Source organism: Vigna unguiculata, chromosome 1 (assembly GCF_037176805.1).
Source record: "Vigna unguiculata cultivar grain cowpea cultivar isolate G323 ecotype 2 chromosome 1, ASM3717680v1, whole genome shotgun sequence".
NCBI classification, from domain to species: Eukaryota; Viridiplantae; Streptophyta; class Magnoliopsida; order Fabales; family Fabaceae; genus Vigna; species Vigna unguiculata.
Window position 1 is genome coordinate 40332721 of NC_140792.1, and position 20134 is coordinate 40352854.

The following is a 20134-nucleotide window of genomic DNA, read 5'->3' on the forward strand; positions in this document are numbered from 1 at the left end:
GTTATAACAAATTAATATAATAATTATACATTAAGTTTTGTATTGATATTTAACAGTCTTTTAAGTAAATGATGATTGCTGATCTAAATTATATATATATATATATATATAGAAATCGTTTGGTAAAAAAAGATAAAGGAAATTTTGTGTTCCTTTTTATATTCTTCTGAATGTTATCAATATACATAACTCGTATTTTCTAATTTATATTTTGAGGTAGTTTATTTTTTTCAGAATTTCTTTTTATCATATTATTTAATTCCCCTTAAATACTTCAGTTCATTTACTATTTAAATTTTATATTAAATTATTAATTTTGTAATGATTATAATTATGAATTATTTGCAACAAAACAAATAAAAGGTTATTTAACGAACATTTTCACTCACTCAAATTGTTTTACTTCACTCCCATAAGTGTTAGAAGTCTCACATTTATTTGAAGTAAGACAATCTTATAGTATATAAATAAGATACAAATTTCACTTTATAAATCGATTTTATGATATTGAATTAGATTTAAAATTCACTTTCTATCATAGTATCAGAGTCTATCTTAGTAAAATTTATTAAAAATATTATATTTTATCAGCTAAGCCAACGGACTATCCATTAACATTTAAATTAGTTCAAACATTTTGTCTTATCAATTTTAAGTTTATATTTTTCATTACAATTGCGTATTTGTTTTGATATTACAAATCACTTAAAATAAATTTAATTTAAATGTGGCATTCATGTTTGACTTGATCCGATTCAAAATTAAATATACAATAAAATCTTTTACATTGACACTGCCCACAAATAAACTTGAATAGATATTTTGAGATGAAAAGAAAAGAAAAATGAGAAGACGTGGAAGTTAGGTCAGAAAAAACAGAATATTTTATGAGAATAGTGGAAGTAGCGAGTCCACATGTAGTTTGTTAATTAATATAAAAGGAATGGTTTATAATAAGCTTAAATATTCCAAATTGTAATTTAATTAAGCATCCCTTCCATGTGATCTCGTGTTTCTCCGGCGAGTCATAAAACACCTTTCATAATTAACATGCATTTAATATTTAATATTTAATTAATTACTTCACAACCCTCTAATCCTTCACCCATGTTCTTTCTTTTCTTTTGGTAAACGCCTGGTCATGTTCTAACCATATTCAATTCCTTTCTTCTCAATTAACTACTTCAGACATCGATCATTAAATGTCTTTGCCGTTATGGTGGTTATTTTGTCATTAGTAAACACTCTTCTATCATTACTATTATATTAATACAACCAAATCACCTTCAAATTTTAATCAATCATTCTTATATATTCTTATATATGCATTTGCTCAAATTCTCCAACAATATAAAATTTAATGGCTTTACATAAATCAAATTATCATTATATATTTGCTTAGCTTAGTGTGGAATGAGAAGAGAAAATAAATAAATAAATTTAATTAGTGTTATAAAAGAAATAAAGAATAAAGGCAAAAGGAATGTGAATATGAAATACAATACAATTATCTGAATGTTATTATTATATAAACTGTCGGTCTAAACATTTATATTTGCATATCATTAATGAAAAGGAACATTATGAATCTAAGTTTGACCGTTGAACTATATATCATACATAGTTTTATAATTTGAGCTTATCTCCCAAAATTAAGGGGCTTTTTTCTTTTTCAAATTGATTCAAAGATGTTTTAGTGATCTGAAAATATATTAAAAAAATAATGATTTTCAGCTGTGTTATATAGTGTTTAATTTTCTTTGGTTATTTATTTCTCTAGATCAAAAGTTGCTTTCTTAATTTGTGTATTGAAAGCGCGTTAGGAGTGTAAAACCAAAGAAATTGATGGAATAAAATAAGAAAGAAAAAAAAAGTGATTAATTTGATTAGAGTATTGAAGCAAATGACGGAAAGACACACGAAATAGGATCTATATACGCTATTATTTTTATAAATATTGTAGTATTATAATTAAAATTTTATTTTAGAAGAAGTTTTTCATTTACACACATTGAAATATTTATTTGAACATTATTCGTTCTTTTTGACAATGACTCGAAATGAGGATTCTTTCACACTACTTTCTATCTCAAAGCAGTTTTATTTTTTTCTTTTTAATCAATTGAAATTTTCAACTTTAATGAAATATTAATTATTAATCTTTCATTAATTTATAACGGGTTTTACATATTTGAAGACAGAACTATATACACATCTTCCGTTCCATGAATGAATGTTGTACGTGATTTTAATATTTTTAAAATATACTCTCTTTTTTTTCAAATACACACATCTATATATATATATATATATATATATATATATATATTAATTTTAATAAATTCAAGTTAATGTTAATAAAAAAATATAATAATTAAATAATATATGATAAATTATTAAAATAAATACAATATATCGATTATGATGTTAAAAATTAAAATAAAACACAAATATGTAGTTTTCTTTAATATTTTATCTTTTATGGAATAATTTTAATCTTTTTAATAAGTAAAAAATGATTTATTTACTTAATAAAATAAATAACAAAACACTTTCTATTTTAAGATAATTCCATATTATTTTTAAGGATTCCTTCAATTTTTGGTGAAAATTAGAATTAGTTCATTTTATAAACCTTAAACCAATTTAGTATCTTATCTTTAGATATGCGTAGATTTAATCATTTAAATCAAAAAAATTTATATTTATTTGACGTTTTAAATGCGTTTTTTAGTTAATATTGAAGAAAAAATGTGTCAAATGGTGTAAACAAACTAAAATACTATATAATGAAATACGTCAAATAAACTTAACTTAGTAAAATTTAGTTAAAAACGCATATAATTGAGAGACTAAATTAGTTTAAAGTTTCCGAGAAAAAATTAATTTCAATATTCAATGAAAAAAAAACATATTTAATCCTATTTTTAAAATAATTATAAGGTAATTTTGTAAATATTATTTTTATAATTATATAATTTTCGAAATTAAGAATTATGAATGGCCAGTATAGTCTTAAAAGAAACTAATTATCCACATATTAACACAAAGCTGTGATTAGGATAATTTGATTAGTAATATTAAAGTAGGTTGTAAAAGAAAGGAAATGGATAATAATTGAGTTAAGAAAAGAAGTATGAAATTGAATTTGTAATTTGGGAAGTGTGAAAATATGAAGGAAATGGATCACATGCACATGAAAGTGAAAGGACGGTTACGATTTTTTCTAGGCAACCACACACATTCCTCGGATAATGCCCTTCCATGTGCTTCCAAAAATTACGCCTCCTTCTTCTAAATATATCTTTTCATATGTCAAAATTAAATATATAACAAACTTTACATTAAATCCCAAAATTAAACCCTCTAACCAAAATTTCAATAAAAGATGCAAGTCTATTCTAATCCAAGTGTATATATATAAATATAATAGTAATTAAAAAAAACAAGCATTATAATTAGATTATGGGTGAATTTAACTATCTCATCGTATCTTTAAAAGTTTAAAAATGAAAATGTCCAACTTTAAATATTTCAAATATTAATAATTTTTTAAATAATAAAAATTACAAAAAAAAGTATGATATTATCAATTATCTAAATATTAAAAGGATAAATATATTTTTTATGTCAAATAACAATTAAATAAAAATCAAATAATTAATATTACCTAAATTAGGAAAATAATCAATAAAAAAATAATATATTTTTTTGTATATCAACTAATAAATTATTAGAACTATTTTGGTAATAAGAAGAAATTATAATTTCTCATTAACTAAAAAAATATATTTAATTCTCAGTGATCTTGACAGTTTAGAGAATGCAGGTGCTTACTGGGTGGGTAACGTCACCACCCCTGAAGGTCAACTCCTTTGGTGTGTAAATTAGAGAAATGTATGTTGTTGTCATCCATATACATTATTGTTTTATCATAATCTCAATTCACTCCAATATTCAATTCCTAATAACTCTCATTGCCTCACTTAGGAGAGTAATAGGCCACCATAAACAACAATCATCACTCACTGCATCAAAATTATACCAAACAACAAATACTATATTTTTTTATTATAACCTACAAAAACTCCTCACTAATCCTAATCAATAGTAATAATGTGCTGATGCTAATTATTTGCTCTACATGTTGTGTAATTATATAATATAATTAATTGAAAAAAAAAAGATGGTTTGAATAAAGCACCGAACAAAATAATGATAATAAAAATGAAAGCAAGTGCATGAAAGTGGGTAGGGCTACGTGGAACGTGCATGAATCTTCTGGCACTCGTAAGAGCCACGTAGACATCCAAACTTTTTTTTCTCGATTCTATCATTCTCAACCACGTTTACTTACTCTCTTCGTTCTCACACACGGAATTTTCTTGGGAAACAAAAACTATAATCTCTCCTTCTTCGATGACTCGGTAATGGTAATACATAGGTATTCTCACTCTGCACATGTTATTGCACAAATTAACCTCTTTAACCTTAAGTACTGCTCCCGATATGTGGGAACATTAATCGATAATAGTGTCACAATGTTAAGACCCTTAACATTTCTTTTGATTTTTAGCAATAAGTTTAATATTTTTGGATTAATAGGAAAAAGTGGATGATTTGAAATGTGTGCGCATGGAACCATGGAAGAGGGTCTACGAGGGCGGCACCTAGGATACAGTGACGGAATATATTTGAATGAAAGCTTAAAATCATGGCAATGGCTGCCACATGCAAAGCCATGGTTGTGCCAGGTGCAATGCCCCTAACGTGCTCATGCTTATCACTAACTGCAACAACACTTCAATCTTACTTCAAATTAAAACATTAATTGCCAAACTCAATATGTATTTAATAAATTATTATAATTAGGAAGGAATATTCATTTTAAATTATATCTCTCACATTCACATTTCTTTTCACCAACTTACTTTCTGTTGCTTATGTCATTTCCACTCATGTCCTCGTCAAAAAATTGCCGACTCATGCTATTTTTCATATTATTTTCCCTTACATTTAATATTCATAAAATGTTTTTTTTTTTTGAAAAATATGAAGTATAACTCACTATACCATAAGTGAACTAATAAAGTGGAATTTTAAAAAATAAATATTTACTAGTCTAATTAAAAACTGTGTTACGCATTGCTCCAACTATGAGTGCGCTTAATTATTTCGTTTAAAATAATTTAACTTCGTAAAATATTTTTTATTTTATTTATTGGTATCAATTTTTTCCACCTCTTATCTTCTTGCTTACATCAAGTTGCAGAAGTCCTCTGAAATGTATTTGGTTAAAAAATGATGTGCTCCTTTTGACTTTTACAAACATAATCAATGTCAATATTATGCATATGATTGCACGACCGAAATATGTGGACAACTCTATTTAAAAAGGGAAAAACTTTCGAACAAAGGCGACTTTTACTATTATTGTTTTCATGATGACTAAGACTTAAAATCTGTGGAACACTAATAAACTATATTATATAAATAAATGTATTTTCACGATGAAAACATCTATAAAGTGTTTTTTAATAATTAAAGTGTCAATAGTTAGGCATAAAAACGTTTTATTTTACTGGAAAACACGTAGAAGAGATAAATTTTAACATGTCTTATTGAAAAGTTACCATGAGTTTTAATATATATGTTGCCATTTCGTTTTTAATATTTGTGACATTTATTGAAAAATAGATTTTACACTTATGCAATGTATTTGAAGTGAAAAAGAAAACCAGTTTCTCGGAAAAATAGTACAAAAATAACTCAAAAAGAGAGAAAAGGTGAGAATGTATGTAAAAGGAGAAGTCTTTTTGGTATAATTAATTATCTTTATGTGAATTTTTCTCTCTTGCATTTTATGTTTTTGTTATATAAAACAAACTTTCCATCATGATTATTTTGTCAAGTGTTTTGTACCGCGCTAACGTGAAAATATAAAGTTGGCATGTTCCATTACTATTTTTGATAATAAAAGTTGTAAATAAAAGCTTATATTATTATTGAGATTATTCAAATTTTATTTGGACATAGTGATAAAATTTAGAGACCGTAATCGGTCGAATACGGATAAAATTTATCAGTTATTTGTTTTATTTTAAAAAAAAATGTCTCATTATTCATTCCGTATATGTTAGGTATCTATGAAAAACTATTGGTCAAATTTTTTATATCTGTAAATATCTATAGATACTACTACACCTATATTTTATTTTTTATTTTTTTCAATCTTAAATTAGCGTATTTAAAATTAAATTTTTAAAATATATAACCAAATAAAAATTAAACTTGAAATACAATTGAAATTAAATACTAACTAAAATATTAATATAATACAAATTTGAACGTGTTTCACATAAATGTAAATTTTAAAAAATTAATCATTTAAAAATAACTTAAATTGCATAGATCTAAATAAGAAATAAAAATATATATGAAATTAAATTTTCATAAATTTTCATAAATTAATATTTTTTTCATTAATAACTTTATTTTACGCACTTGATGTTTTAAAAAAAAGTAATAAAATAAAACTTTAATAATTATAAAAGAAAAATTATGATATCTATTATCCAAAAATAATTATTAAGTATATTCATTTAGTATTTATCACGAATTTTATTTAATATTTCTACGGATTTGAATATTTTATATCTCTAATGAAATTACTTAAAATATTATATGTAAATTTGATCAATAATTTTTTTTATCAACATACCTTTAAAATAAAGATAAAATGAGACCCGAAAATAATTCTAGAAATCAAGAAAACTGTATTTATCAAAAGTTTTCATTATATCATGACCGTATTTTGAAATATTTTTTTATACAAATTATTCTTTAACACAATAGCTAAGTAATAAAAAAAACTATTTCAATTTTTAACAGTGTATAAAACTACTCTTATAAGTTGAAAAAAAAATATTGAAAAAAAAAATGTGTAAACTGAAAAAAAGGTCATAGCCTTTATTACTGTTGTAGGTAAAAAGTGGGAGAAAATGGTATATATGGTCATGATAACAAATAAAAGATAAAGATATTAAAATAATTAGGCTTTGAATTTGTTTGACGACGTGGTCTAATTAATGGGTAAGCATTACATTAATCTTCATACCAATCTAATTGATAATGGTTTCCATGACAAAAATCCCACCCAATTATATTTTAATAACTATCATATTTACTAAGATTTGGTTCTCTCATCTCACATATCCAAACACATGCCACAAAATATTCCGTTCCAGAAAAAGTCGCTATAATTTGTCACCACAACAAACATTGTAAGTTTTTTGTTTGTCACGAGATAAAAGAACAACAAATCATGTTTTGAGAAAACGAAGATCTTCTAAAATCTTTTTAAGGTTCTTATTATGACCTCATAGATTTCTTAAGATCTTCTTCCTATTTGTTCGGTTTTTTTTATATGTCACTTCTAATTATCATCATATGCTGCTCTACCATGTGAGACTCTATTGCTTCCCATAATAATATTTTTTTTAGTGTTTGCTCTCACCACCATGAAACTAGGACGTGAGATTCTCTCTTGTTGCCACCATTTTTTGTTAAATAAATATAAATATTAGTTAAATGGCTTTAATTTTTTTTTTATAATTTGTCTCATTCTTTTCTTTGAAAGTCAAGTTAATGCAAGTTTGTTAAAGTATTTTTAACAAGAGTACACCTTACTTAAGAAACTAAAGTTTTTCTTTTGCCATTTGAACCAATGGATATATTTTATACCAAATTTTAAGAAGTTTTGATTTTGAGTCATCTTGTTTAGTTTTTATTGGTCGGTTCTTCGTGGTATTATTATTATTATTATTATTTTTCGATAATGCTAACAGTGAAAAACTAGAATTTCATCTTCTCCTATAATTCCGAACTTAGTGAGTTATTATTGTAAATTATCACTAAACCTTTTTGCAGAAAAAAATGTACAAATGGTTGGATCAAATTAACATTATCTCATTGATATTTTTCGCAGGAATATATTACTTTATAGATTGTAGATTCAATTGGTAAATTAATCTCTTAAAAAATTATTTTATGAAAGTTTACGTTATAAGCTCACTATAAAGTTTATTAAAATAAATTAAAAAATGTCTTATACTTTTATAAACTATTTTCGGGCATTTAAATAAACTCTTTACAAAGCTCATTAATCGCCACATTTTATTTTTAGATATATTTCACTTTAGTAAAATAATTTTAAGAAATAAAATATCACATGTTTATGGTATAAAATAGAGTCCAACATAAAATATATAAGCGTTACCTTCTAAAGTTAGCCATAATATACTGAAGGAAGAGTACTAAGACACACAACTTTGGCCATAAGCTTAACTTAGACATGAAACAACTTAACTTATGCTCACAGAGCAAGGAGTTGCAAAATAAAACGGTATGACAAAAGTTGCTCAAAAGAGCATCGGCTACCATGCCCAAAACTAGGCAGCAACATCACTACCATCCGAACGATCCCCAGAAATCTCCACGTCTGCTCACACTAAGGATTTAGTGATCATCGCAAAAAGGAACACCACACAAGAAAACAGACACAAACAAAAAGGGTAAGCTAGAGATAAAAATTGATTTTTAACATAGCATTGAGCAAGTAATATTCCACAGACTTCAAACAGGCAAAACAGTAGACACTCAAACATGTGATAGCAATCAAACAGGAGGACTCTATGAGTCAATTGTCCGGACACATATAATAAGATTGGATTCACTGGATGTCTGCACTTGTGGTGGCCTCTACTGCTCTGCAGAGCCATTGTCAATGAGTTTCACCCTACCATACATAAAGTTAGCCTTCAATCATCTAGAGCCATTATCCAGTCAAAGACTAGGGTCTCCCGCTACTCTCACCACTTGAATCAGTCTGCTCTACGTGAGACTAACTGATTCTTTAGAATTTCGGGATGCAATCCTTATCTAATTATATACACTACAACACCACCATGGAATCTCACCAAGAGTCTCATGGAATTACGTCTATCTCACACCACACCACATTCTTGTTTCTCACACCATAACCACAATTTTTTTATCTCAAGACATATACTTTCAAGCCAATGCTCAACCAACCAATTAATCAAGATTCATTCCATACACAGTACAACAAGGTCTCAGCCTCATTCAATCTCATAAACCATTCATGACATCATACTTCATGCATTTAAGGTAAATTATTCAATCATGTAACCAAACAATCAAAACATGGAAGAGAACAACATGGGGGCACGTCCATGCACCAATATCGCTCAAGCTAGAAGCTTTTGCTTAAATGACAGAAGCCTCTTAAGCTAGGCGTTCTCGTCTGAGCAAGAGCTCAAACAGTGAGCACTGCAGGTTCCTACAATGCCACTTCTCCTCACTTTGTTCGGCACGTGAATCTTTTTGTCCCAATATTTTTTTGCATCAATGTTAATATTTCAGTCCCACTATAGTGTTGGCGCACGTGACTATTTTTGGAGAAATAAAGTCATTATTATGTATGTATGTCCTTCTTATTTGTCTTGAATTTGCTTTTTTATGATTTTTAGATTAGATTATATGTTTGATTAATTTTATATTTATTAGATGTTTTACTTTTATATAATTTTAGATCTCGTAGAAGAAAATGGAAAACCGAGTAAAAGAAGAATAAGAAGGGGAAGGAGAAGAAAAAAGAAAAGAAAGGGAAGAAGAAGAAAAAAAAAGGATAAATATTTATATTTGTCAGTGCAATAAAAGTAAATTTATGTAAGTTATAATTACAACAATCGTGAATTTACATATCTCCCACAATTACATTTGACATGCAACATACAAATCCTAAAATAAAATACGTAAAAAGTTTTTTTTAATAGTGTACACAAATCATATTTGTTTTTCGCTAACAATATATATGAAATGAGTAGATGAGGAATTATATTTATCTAAAAGTGAACAAATGTACAACATAAGTATTTGAACACATGATTATTGCAAACGATGTCCTTCAATTATCAGGGATTTATAAAAATGAAGTGTACTTACCCGACCTAATAAATGGTGTTAATCAATACAATCCAACAAGGCCCAATTGGCCCCATCCCAAAAGGTTATAAAATATCTTAAGATACGTTTATTGGGAGAGATCTTAACATAGTAGCAAATCTCGTCAGTGTGATTGTATCTCGATATTATTTAATACTAAATATTTATAGGATATTTGGTATATTTTATAATGTATCACATTATAATCATTGTTATTATTTATTCAAGATAAGTTCTTATTTCAGTGATGATACTGGTTAATATCATGTTACCTATTTTATCACATGGGTCAAAGGTCTAAAAATGTATTATAAATACACCTAGTATTCTTCAAGCGATACTCATTCTAATTCATACTTTCATATATTCATACTCACTCTTATACAAGATTATCACTCTCTTACTGAACTGAATATTAAAGAGTCTCGTTACATGTAAATTTTGTTCTGCGTCTCAATTCTTAAAAATACCTTATCAAAGTGTGTAAAAATCATCCAAATCTTATCGTCTATCACAGATTCACCTTAAGATTCCAGTAAGAATAGTTAGGATTATTCTTTTAAAGAAAAATAGAACACTGTGACTAATATTGTGACCATAATAATGTATAATTTGTTAGAAAGAGGGTTTGAAATATTAAAAAAATGTTTTGAAGGAGAGAGAGGGAGAGTTTAATAAAAACGTTATTGCATTAGCTATGTGTTGGGACCCTCTGTAATCATGAATTGAACCTAACCCTAGTCTTTTTTAGTATGTTCTCATTGAACTCTAACGTTTAAAATATTATACGTCATGTCTGTTTTCCTAACTATCATGCCTAATAAAATAGCCAAAATGGGAGATTTATATTCCCTAGTTGACCTAGAAAAAATGTGTGGGTATATCATCACGCTACCTAACAAAATGTGACAAAAATAACGCTAAATTTTATAAACCAAAAGAAAAGACAGATATCCAATTGCCTCTAAATTCACTCCATCTACACACCTCCTACTTACTGTTACATTCCTCCAACAACGTCACTGTTCACATTTTTTTATGTGTAAAAAAATTATCATTTATAACATTTCTCGTAACTATAATCTCTTAGGATTCATTTTTCTTTATATATTTATTTAGGGATGAATTTGAAGGCACATTTGATCATTGAAGTTGACGTCAAAAGCTTTTACTGTTCTATCTGTATATATATCTCTTGTACCAGATAGTTTTTTTTTTTTTTAAGAAACAACTATATATATTTGTGAAAAAAAAAAAGAAATCTTGATTTTAAAACACATGTTTTACTTTAGCTTTTACATAAAACTAAATTAATTTTTTTATCTTTTCTATCTGTATAAGGTCTTATTTCATTTTTGTTTTGAGAGTTGCGGTTGAAAGTTCTTTTATCTTTGAATGGAAACCTTAAATAGTATTTTTTACACATATTTTGATAAAGCATTATTATATTTTTAGTTTGTATTTTATACTTATTTATTTCTCTCTTTATGAGGAAAAAAAACTATTACAGAAAATTTGAAACATGAGTTTTGAGACAAAACTTATTTGTTCAACACACAAATATCTCTTCGTTAAAATGAATTACACTTTCAACAAGGATAATAGACTTTAATTAATCTTATTATATTACATTTATCAAAATTATTATGACGGGTCTTTCAAGAAAATGTATTTCAAAAATACAATACTGAGACCTGAGTCTAATTTATATAAGAAATTGTCACTACTATAATATAAAGTTTTAAAAACAATAAGTTTATGAATTTTTTTTTTTATAAGATATTCAACTTTTCTATTTTATCTGATGTAAAATTTAAACTCATACTTAAATTTTTAATCATTTGTTTTGTAAAGATGAGTTATTTCACATTGGTTAAGTCTCCTTCTAAAAATATTTTCAGTTATGAATACCTTAATGATAAGGTAGTCCTTTTATATTATCGTTTTATGAAAAATTAAATATCTTTTTTAAGTTCCGGTCAGAAACACTTTTAATATAAAAAAAATTTGATTTTTCATCTATATTGTACTCGTCCAAAATCATTACCAAAATAAATCATCAACCTACTGTCACAAAATATTTTATAAAATAATAAAATAATGACACCTAAACGGGATAAAAACATTCTTCATAGAAAATAAGACATGAAAGTAATTAATCACTTAACTAAGAGCAAGTTTTTTTTATTCTCAGCAAGTACGATATCCTTGGGGCCATGCATGTGTCAGCCACATAAATAGTTGATTGATAAAAATGTTGATGACATAAAATCTGGTATGCTAAAGTTAAAATTGAAAGGAATGGCCTCCGATTTTTGATTTTATTTTCTCCAGAACTATCTTTATATCTTCCGATTACATGGCTATTTTTTTTTTCAAATGCCGAGTTGTTTTGGCCACATGCACTTTTGGTTATATTTTAAAAACGTTTGATTTAGGTTTACCAAATTCACAATTTACATCCTTTTAGTGTGACACATACTATTTTTTTTTAATGAAAACTAAAGTATCGAGTGTTGTTATAAACTTAAATACATTAATATTTAAAAGGTTAAATATGTTTCAGTTCCTAAACTTTGACACGAAATTAGAATTCGTCAAATCCAAAATTTTAATATAATTTAGTCCTTAAACTTAAAAAACGAATAAATATAATTTTTTTTATTCAATCATGTTAAATTTGTTTGACATATCAAACGTGATTCAGAATGACATTTGAGTTGTTTATATAATTTTAACAGGTTTCAGTTCAAATGTCAGTTTAGAACATCATTTTCTGACTTGTTAAATGATGTTTTAAGCTGACATTTAAACTGAAACTTGTCAAAATTATATAAATAACTCAAATGTTATTTTGGTATGTCAAAAAAATTTAACATAGTTAAATTAAAAAGACTATATCTATTTATTTTTAAAATTTAAGAACTAAAATGTATCAAAATTTGAGACAAAAATGAATTTTAATTTTACGTTCAAGTTTACATACTAAAAATATATTTAAACCATATTTAAACGTTTTCATGTATCATTTTCCATTTATAACACGAAATTTGCCTAATAGTACTATATTACACAAATTTCCATAGTAACATGATAATAAGAAGGTATTATTTCCAAAGTTAACACTTGGACATATGCATCCTTTGAAGCAAAGCAACCTTTGGCTAGGACTAAGAACAAACATCCACCTTGTACACTTTTTGCAAGAAACGCATATAAAGCTTTCGGTGTCACACACTTTCTTCTTCAACATCGATCCACTCAGAAATTTCTTGATAGAACTTGGGAAGTGGGACTACAAACTCAAAAATTCATAAACAAATAGTCTCATGCACCGCCATAGCCATATTTCCAATGAAAATTCTTTAACTTTACGAAGTTGGCGATTCCGATTTCAGTAATCAAAAGTGACGACGAGACCTTAAACTTCGAAGAAGCCAGCTACATACATATATATATATGATTTCGCCATTCTTGACCTTTTCTTTAATTCCGCGTGATTCATATCACTCATTATGGTCTACTTTTCATGCAACTACACTTTTATATTACTTATAAGCCAGTGCCCTCTAGCTATCACACACAAACACACACACACACCAAATAAAGCTTACATACATATTCCAAAAACAAAACCAGAAAGAAAAGCGCGTTTATTCTCTTAGTGAAGGAAGAATTATTAAGTTGTTAAGGAGTGACCCTCGCCGACTACATAAAGTTTGAATATCAAGTTGTTAATTAGAAAAAACCCTAGGAAGAGAAAGAAAAAAGAGAGAGAGAGAATCAATAATTGGAGGAAGAAAAAGTGGAATTTAAATGTGACATAGTAACAGAAGAAAAGGGTTTGTGAAATATGGGGGGTCTCTCCCAAAGGGTGGTGTGAGAAGCTTAGGGATAAGAAATATAAAAACACATATCCCTATCATATCATGCATCAGATATGGGTGGCTGGCTAAAAGGAACATATATACATCTTTGGTGTGTAGCCATTTGGAGCATTGCTTCTTGGAGCATTATAGTATATAGTTATGAATGAAAGCAAATTTAATAATACAGAGAAGAGCTTTTGAGAAACGCCAAGGTCGAAGCTTACAATGTTTTCATGAAAAGGAGAGAGTCGTATGATGTTGAAGGGGTGATGCACATGCTTCTCAAATCATTTCTACTTTCTTCTCTCTGTCAACTCATTAAACACTTATTACTTCTTAATTAAACCTACTTTAACTTAATCAGATTATACACAGGACACCGAAAGTGACATTCTTGTAAAGTTTGGATGTAGAAATGCGTATTCGAAGCACATTAATTAAGAGATTCATGTGTCCTTTCAAGGGAAGTAGATGAGGGAGAAATTATACGTGCAAGTAGCCCATAGGGATAACTGCATTATGTCGTAAAAAGCTAATAGTCCAAAATCCAAACTGAAGAACTATCTAATCTGCACTCTACCATTGCTGGGTCTAGTGCTTGTTTCTTTTTAATCATTTTCTTCCTTTTCCCACCATCAAATTATCTATAATACTTTTCTGTACTTTTTTTTTTCTGTAAGATATATCACCAACCATATCTAATTTATTATATTAGAAAATAAATTTTAAACTACCGATTTGTGAATTAAGAATTATTTTTATTTATTTATATATTTTTAATTGATTTTATCTTTAATTAATACGGTGTTTCAATTTTAATCTCTTAAGTAAAAATTCAAACAGAAAACAAGATGTTGTAAAATAGTGCAGAATATGAAAGTGAAGAAAGAAAAGTTGGGGTTGGGATAGTGAGAGAGGCAATGGTTTAATGCATTCGGGTCCATTCTATTAACTCTCCTTGGCCTCTCATTCCTCCACCTGGCTCCACCTTCATCATTACATACTATAATCTCTATTTATCGTCATTTTTCTATAACAATGCTTTTATATACATATATGTTACCTTCCCCCTTTATTTTCTTATAGTTTATTTTTTACTTAAATAAATGTTTAATCCTTGGAAATTTTCCAACTTTGATATGAGTTTCAATATTTTTTTTTTCTTATTTTGTTATTGGATATATAATTCTTTCTATTTTAGCTTTTACTGTTTATTGATATTACTTAAATGATAAGTTGAGTAAGGCTAAACATTTTTATGGTCTTTAATTTATTTATTTTTTTCATTTTAGTCATCCATAATTTTGTTTGGCTTTTATCTTTGCCATTTATTAACATTTTTTAAATCAACGGAAATAGTATAGTTTCTACTTAGTTAGGATTTGTATTACTTATTTCTTTTGGTCATGGTTATTTACTGGATTGACAGATAATTTTCTTTTCCAAATTCTTCATATGTTTTTATTTCACTGCAAAATGAAAAATGTTAAAAGAAATAAAAGATGCAAACATTTACTTAAGGAATTTGTATTGTTTGCATATCGCATTAATTGTTTTTCTTTAAACAAAATATTTGTCAAAATATTGAAATAAAAAAAAATGTTAAAATTCATGAACGAAAAAAAAGAGGAAGAAGTAAATACGTATAGTCTACCGAGTCATATTTTTTCTTAATTTTTTATCAGTGTTACATGAAGAAGATTATTGAAAATTGAACAATATATTAAATCATAGAAGTTCTTAATAATAAATTTAGGTATTTTTAGTTGAGTTTTTATTAATTTTTCTATTTTATTTTTTATTATTTATATTTTCTAAGTGAAGTGTTGCATCTTGCTTACTACTTTTATGTTGCGTTAAAAAAATATGCAATTTTATTATTAATATGAAATGATGTTGATAAAATGATTTAAATTTGTATTGTTTAAGCATGTTGAATAATGACATATTTCTCAACTTTTACACTATCGCCTACCGTAACTAAAAGATTATTTCATTACCACCATTGATAAGATATTAATTATTGTTATTTAACATATTTTCAATAAAAATTACTTATTATTTAATATTAATTATAATATTTTTATATTAACAATAAAATCTTACATTGTAAATATATATAAAAAAATAAATAAAACAACAACCGCATCATATAATTGATCAAATAATTTAATTAAAAACATAAAATATAAATAGTTAACATATAAAAAATTTAATAAAACCTTAATTAAAAACATCTAACACAAACTTAATTATACCTAGATAATATCTACAGGCGAAAGAGGTACAGAAATATTTACGCGTTATTTGCTGTATAACAACTTATTTTTTATTTTTTATTTATTTTGCTGATTCATTGAGCTTTCTTTCACTGTTGTGGACCCCAAGAATCAGATGGGGATGACATGTCATCATCATTGCCTCCTAATTCTCCTTCCATTATGTTTCAACATTTGCTTATTACCAAACACCCCTTCCCTTCCAAAATTAATTTTCTAAATCGACCTCTTCTATTTTCCAATTTTACCATTCACCCCTGCCAGGCCAATCAATAAATACCATCATCAGTTGCTACCTAACTTAATTTTCATACATCCAAAAGGAAAAGGAAGCCCCTGCGAGTGTGATGATGGAAGAATAAATTGCACATAATTATTTCCCAATCCTCGCTCAATTTTTTTAACAAAAAGGCCACATACTAGGATCTAATAAAATAATGGCACAGAATATAATGCTATAAAATATATAAAGTATTGACATACCCAAAACAAAACCAAGCTTCTAAAATACCCAAAACAACTGCCTTATCATGATTTGACAATCAAAAACGATATTTGCACATTCAAAAGTTTAACACCACAGTGATAACACTCGAATCATTAAAACTAAAAAATAAAATAAAAATAGTCTAAACTAAAATATGCCTTTTCGATTATTTTAAAATGACGTAATAATATTTTAATGAAGAAGAGAGAAGAAAGAGCATTAACTCCCTCACTCCATCACATGCACCTATCATGCCCAATCCCCTATTTAAGCTCTTCAATGCCTTCTCATTCTCCATTCATTCCAAAACTCACATTCTCGTTTCACTTCATATCTAAACCCAACTTCAACTTAACTTTCTCTGTTTCGACCTTCTTCAAACAATCAAAACCAAACCACTTTCACAACACAGCACAAAAATGGAGAACTTGTTTCGCCTAGTGGACCACGAAGACTTCTTCTCTCGTCGTTGCATTTGGGTGAACGGCCCTATAATCGTAGGGGCGGGTCCTTCAGGGCTTGCCACGGCAGCATGCCTTAGAGAACAAGGGGTGCCCTTCGTCATTCTGGAACGTGCAGATTGCATAGCCTCTCTGTGGCAGAAACGAACCTATGACAGACTCAAACTTCACCTTCCTAAGCAATTCTGTCAGCTCCCGAAGCTCCCTTTCCCTGAAGACTTCCCCGAATACCCCACAAAGAAACAGTTCATAGAGTACCTAGAGTCCTACGCCACCCACTTCCAGATCAACCCTCAGTTCAACGAGTGTGTTCAGTCCGCGAGATACGACGAGACCAGCGGATTGTGGCGGGTCAAGACCGTTTCCTCCACTGCCGCCACACGCAGCGAGGTCGAGTACATTTGCAGGTGGCTCGTGGTGGCCACCGGCGAGAATGCCGAGTGTGTGATGCCGGAGATTGAAGGCCTGAGTGACTTCAAAGGTGAGGTCATCCATGCCTGTGATTACAAGTCAGGGGAAAGCTTCAGGGGAAAAAAGGTCCTTGTTGTTGGCTGTGGAAATTCCGGCATGGAGCTCTCTCTTGATCTCTGCAACCACCATGCTTCTCCTTCCATGGTTGTTCGCAGCTCGGTGAGTTTAATTTTCATGCTAGCTTAGCTTCATCGGTATATAAAAGAACATGTTTTTGAGGATGGAATCTAACAGGGGTGCTCTGTTTTTTTTTGGATATAGGTTCACGTGTTGCCCAGAGAAGTATTTGGGAAATCAACGTTTGAATTTGCGGTTATGATGCTGCAATGGCTGCCCCTCTGGCTTGTTGACAAGCTTATCTTGATGCTGGCATGGTTTGTTCTGGGGAACGTGGAGAAGTTGGGGCTGAAAAGGCCTTCAACGGGTCCTCTGGAGCTGAAGAACACACAGGGGAAGACCCCGGTTTTGGATCTTGGTGCCTTGGCCAAGATTAGATCCGGTGAAATAAAAGTGGTGCCAGGAGTCAAGAGGTTCAATAATGGAGAAGCTGAGCTTGTCAATGGTGAAAAGCTTGATGTTGATGCAGTGGTGCTGGCAACTGGTTACCGCAGTAACGTTCCTTATTGGCTTCAGGTGAGAATATGTTCTAGATCTTTTTTGAAAAAATTGAAAAAAGAAATGTTCTTTTTCTAATATTTTGATCCCAGAAGATTGTCAGTTCAGAAAGGCTTTTTGGGGCAACTTGGTTTTGTCCTTTTTTTAACTTTCTTTTGGGGCTGTTTTAGAAGCTTCTTTTTTAGACATGAATTAATGTTGTTGGTGGTTTGTTATGTGCAGGAAGGTGAATTTTTCTCAAAGAATGGATACCCGAAGATGCCATTCCCTCATGGTTGGAAGGGAAATGCTGGACTTTACGCTGTGGGGTTCACAAAGAGAGGGCTCTCTGGTGCTTCTTCTGATGCTGTGAAAATCGCTCAAGATATTGGAAAAGTTTGGAAAAACGAGACTAAGCAAAAGAAACAGCGCACTACTGCATGTCACAGAAGATGCATTTCTCAGTTCTAAATGCCTAAAATAAAAAACCACATGACACCATGACATGACCACTAGCTAGTGCTGCTTTCTTTCTTTTTAGTCTCAGGAAATTTGTTCTTGTATAAACAAAATACAAAATAACAGTATCTTGTAAAAAGAACACACCACAGACAGACACAGAGCCCTCTCCGATGACCAAGGTTTTTTATATGGTTGGTCGTTTTTTTAAAAAAAACTAAGGATGATGAGGCTTTTACTTGTTTCTCATTTTTCCTCTAATGTTCAAGTTGTTATGATATAAATAAACATGTAAAAAACACAAGTACATCACGTACTTGAATGCCGAATTAATTCCACTGCTGGAGTTTGAACTTTTGGAATCTCTCTTCTCTTCCCCTTTTGTGACAGTAGATTTTCCATTTTTAGGCAGAGAAGTTAATGCGATTGATTATTGAGTAGCGAAAGTTTTTCACTTTGATTGTCATGTATAGGCAACATGAGAATCGAATACACTGTTGGATACTACGTGAGCCTGCATTGGAGTTTAACAAGAAATAGTTTTTCTTACACAAAAAGTAACTCCAACATTTGATGAAAAAAGAGTTAGAAAAGGTGATTAACTGCTTCCTACTTTGAGGCCTTATCTTAGATTATGAGATCGTTTTGTTTCTATATTTGAACTGGATTGGAAGGAAATGAGTGATGATGTGTGAGGAAGGAAAGTGGTGAAAAAATTGTTTGTGTGTTGGATGAGTATTGCATTAAATGGTTCATGTGATGTAAGGTTTATTATCCTGTTCATCTGACACAATCGCAAATATAGATGTTGTAACTTTCATTGTCTTTTCTGAAAATAGCAGAGTTGCTATATCCTGCAATGGCCCACAGATTGAATGAATGCTTGTGATTGACAAGTCTCTGAGGCCGAAGATGGTTGCACTGCACTGCATAAATATTCCTTTTAAAATTGCTATATTGGGTTAATGGTGTTGCTGATATCATACAAATACTGCTACACTGCACATGCCTAAAGCCTAGAGCCACAACCTTGTCATAAATCACAGTGAAATGAAATCATTCTTCTACACCATAATTCATTGCTTTTCAATAAAATTAATATCTTCTTATTCAACAATAAGTAAATCAAATAAAATACTTGTTTGGAATGTAACAGGACCAGAAAGAACAAAATAGGTGTAATGTGAAAGAAAAATTTAGGTAATCGCAGAGCATTTAAATATAAGATATATTTTCTCATTCTAATAATACCCAATGTATTTTACTCTTTCCACTCTGTTTTTTATCATGAACAGCTTTATCTTTTAAGAAAAAAAGGATACAGTATCTCTGATTTTATTTTTCTATTCAGCCAACAAAAGTGGTGAGACAATATATATTTTTTTCATTTCTTTTCTCCTAACTAGACTTTTCAAAAAAACCATTTTAAATAAATAATAATAATAATAGTACATTGTAGTGAATGTAACATAACATCCTAAATAAGTT

The 20134-nt window shown here is 28.8% G+C and overlaps 1 protein-coding gene across 1 annotated transcript; it reads left to right on the forward strand.

Annotated features, from left to right (window-relative positions):
• The first annotated feature begins 16948 nt into the window (after window positions 1-16948).
• LOC114178436 (putative indole-3-pyruvate monooxygenase YUCCA8) lies at window positions 16949-18999 on the forward strand. Its single transcript, XM_028064341.2, has 3 exons — window positions 16949-17752; window positions 17855-18226; window positions 18431-18999. Exons 1-3 carry the CDS (start codon window positions 17081-17083, stop codon window positions 18656-18658), a joined length of 1272 nt encoding a protein of 423 aa, XP_027920142.1. The 5' UTR covers window positions 16949-17080; the 3' UTR covers window positions 18659-18999.
• Window positions 19000-20134: the final 1135 nt, after the last annotated feature.

Excerpts from the sequence above, each read along its gene's own strand:
- LOC114178436 (XM_028064341.2), top strand. The coding sequence starts at position 17,081 with ATGGAGAACTTGTTTCGCCTAGTGGACCACGAAGACTTCTTCTCTCGT. Across the intron at positions 17,753-17,854 it reads CCATGGTTGTTCGCAGCTCG|GTTCACGTGTTGCCCAGAGA; the intron begins GTGAGTTTAATT and ends TTTTGGATATAG. Across the intron at positions 18,227-18,430 it reads ACGTTCCTTATTGGCTTCAG|GAAGGTGAATTTTTCTCAAA; the intron begins GTGAGAATATGT and ends TGTTATGTGCAG.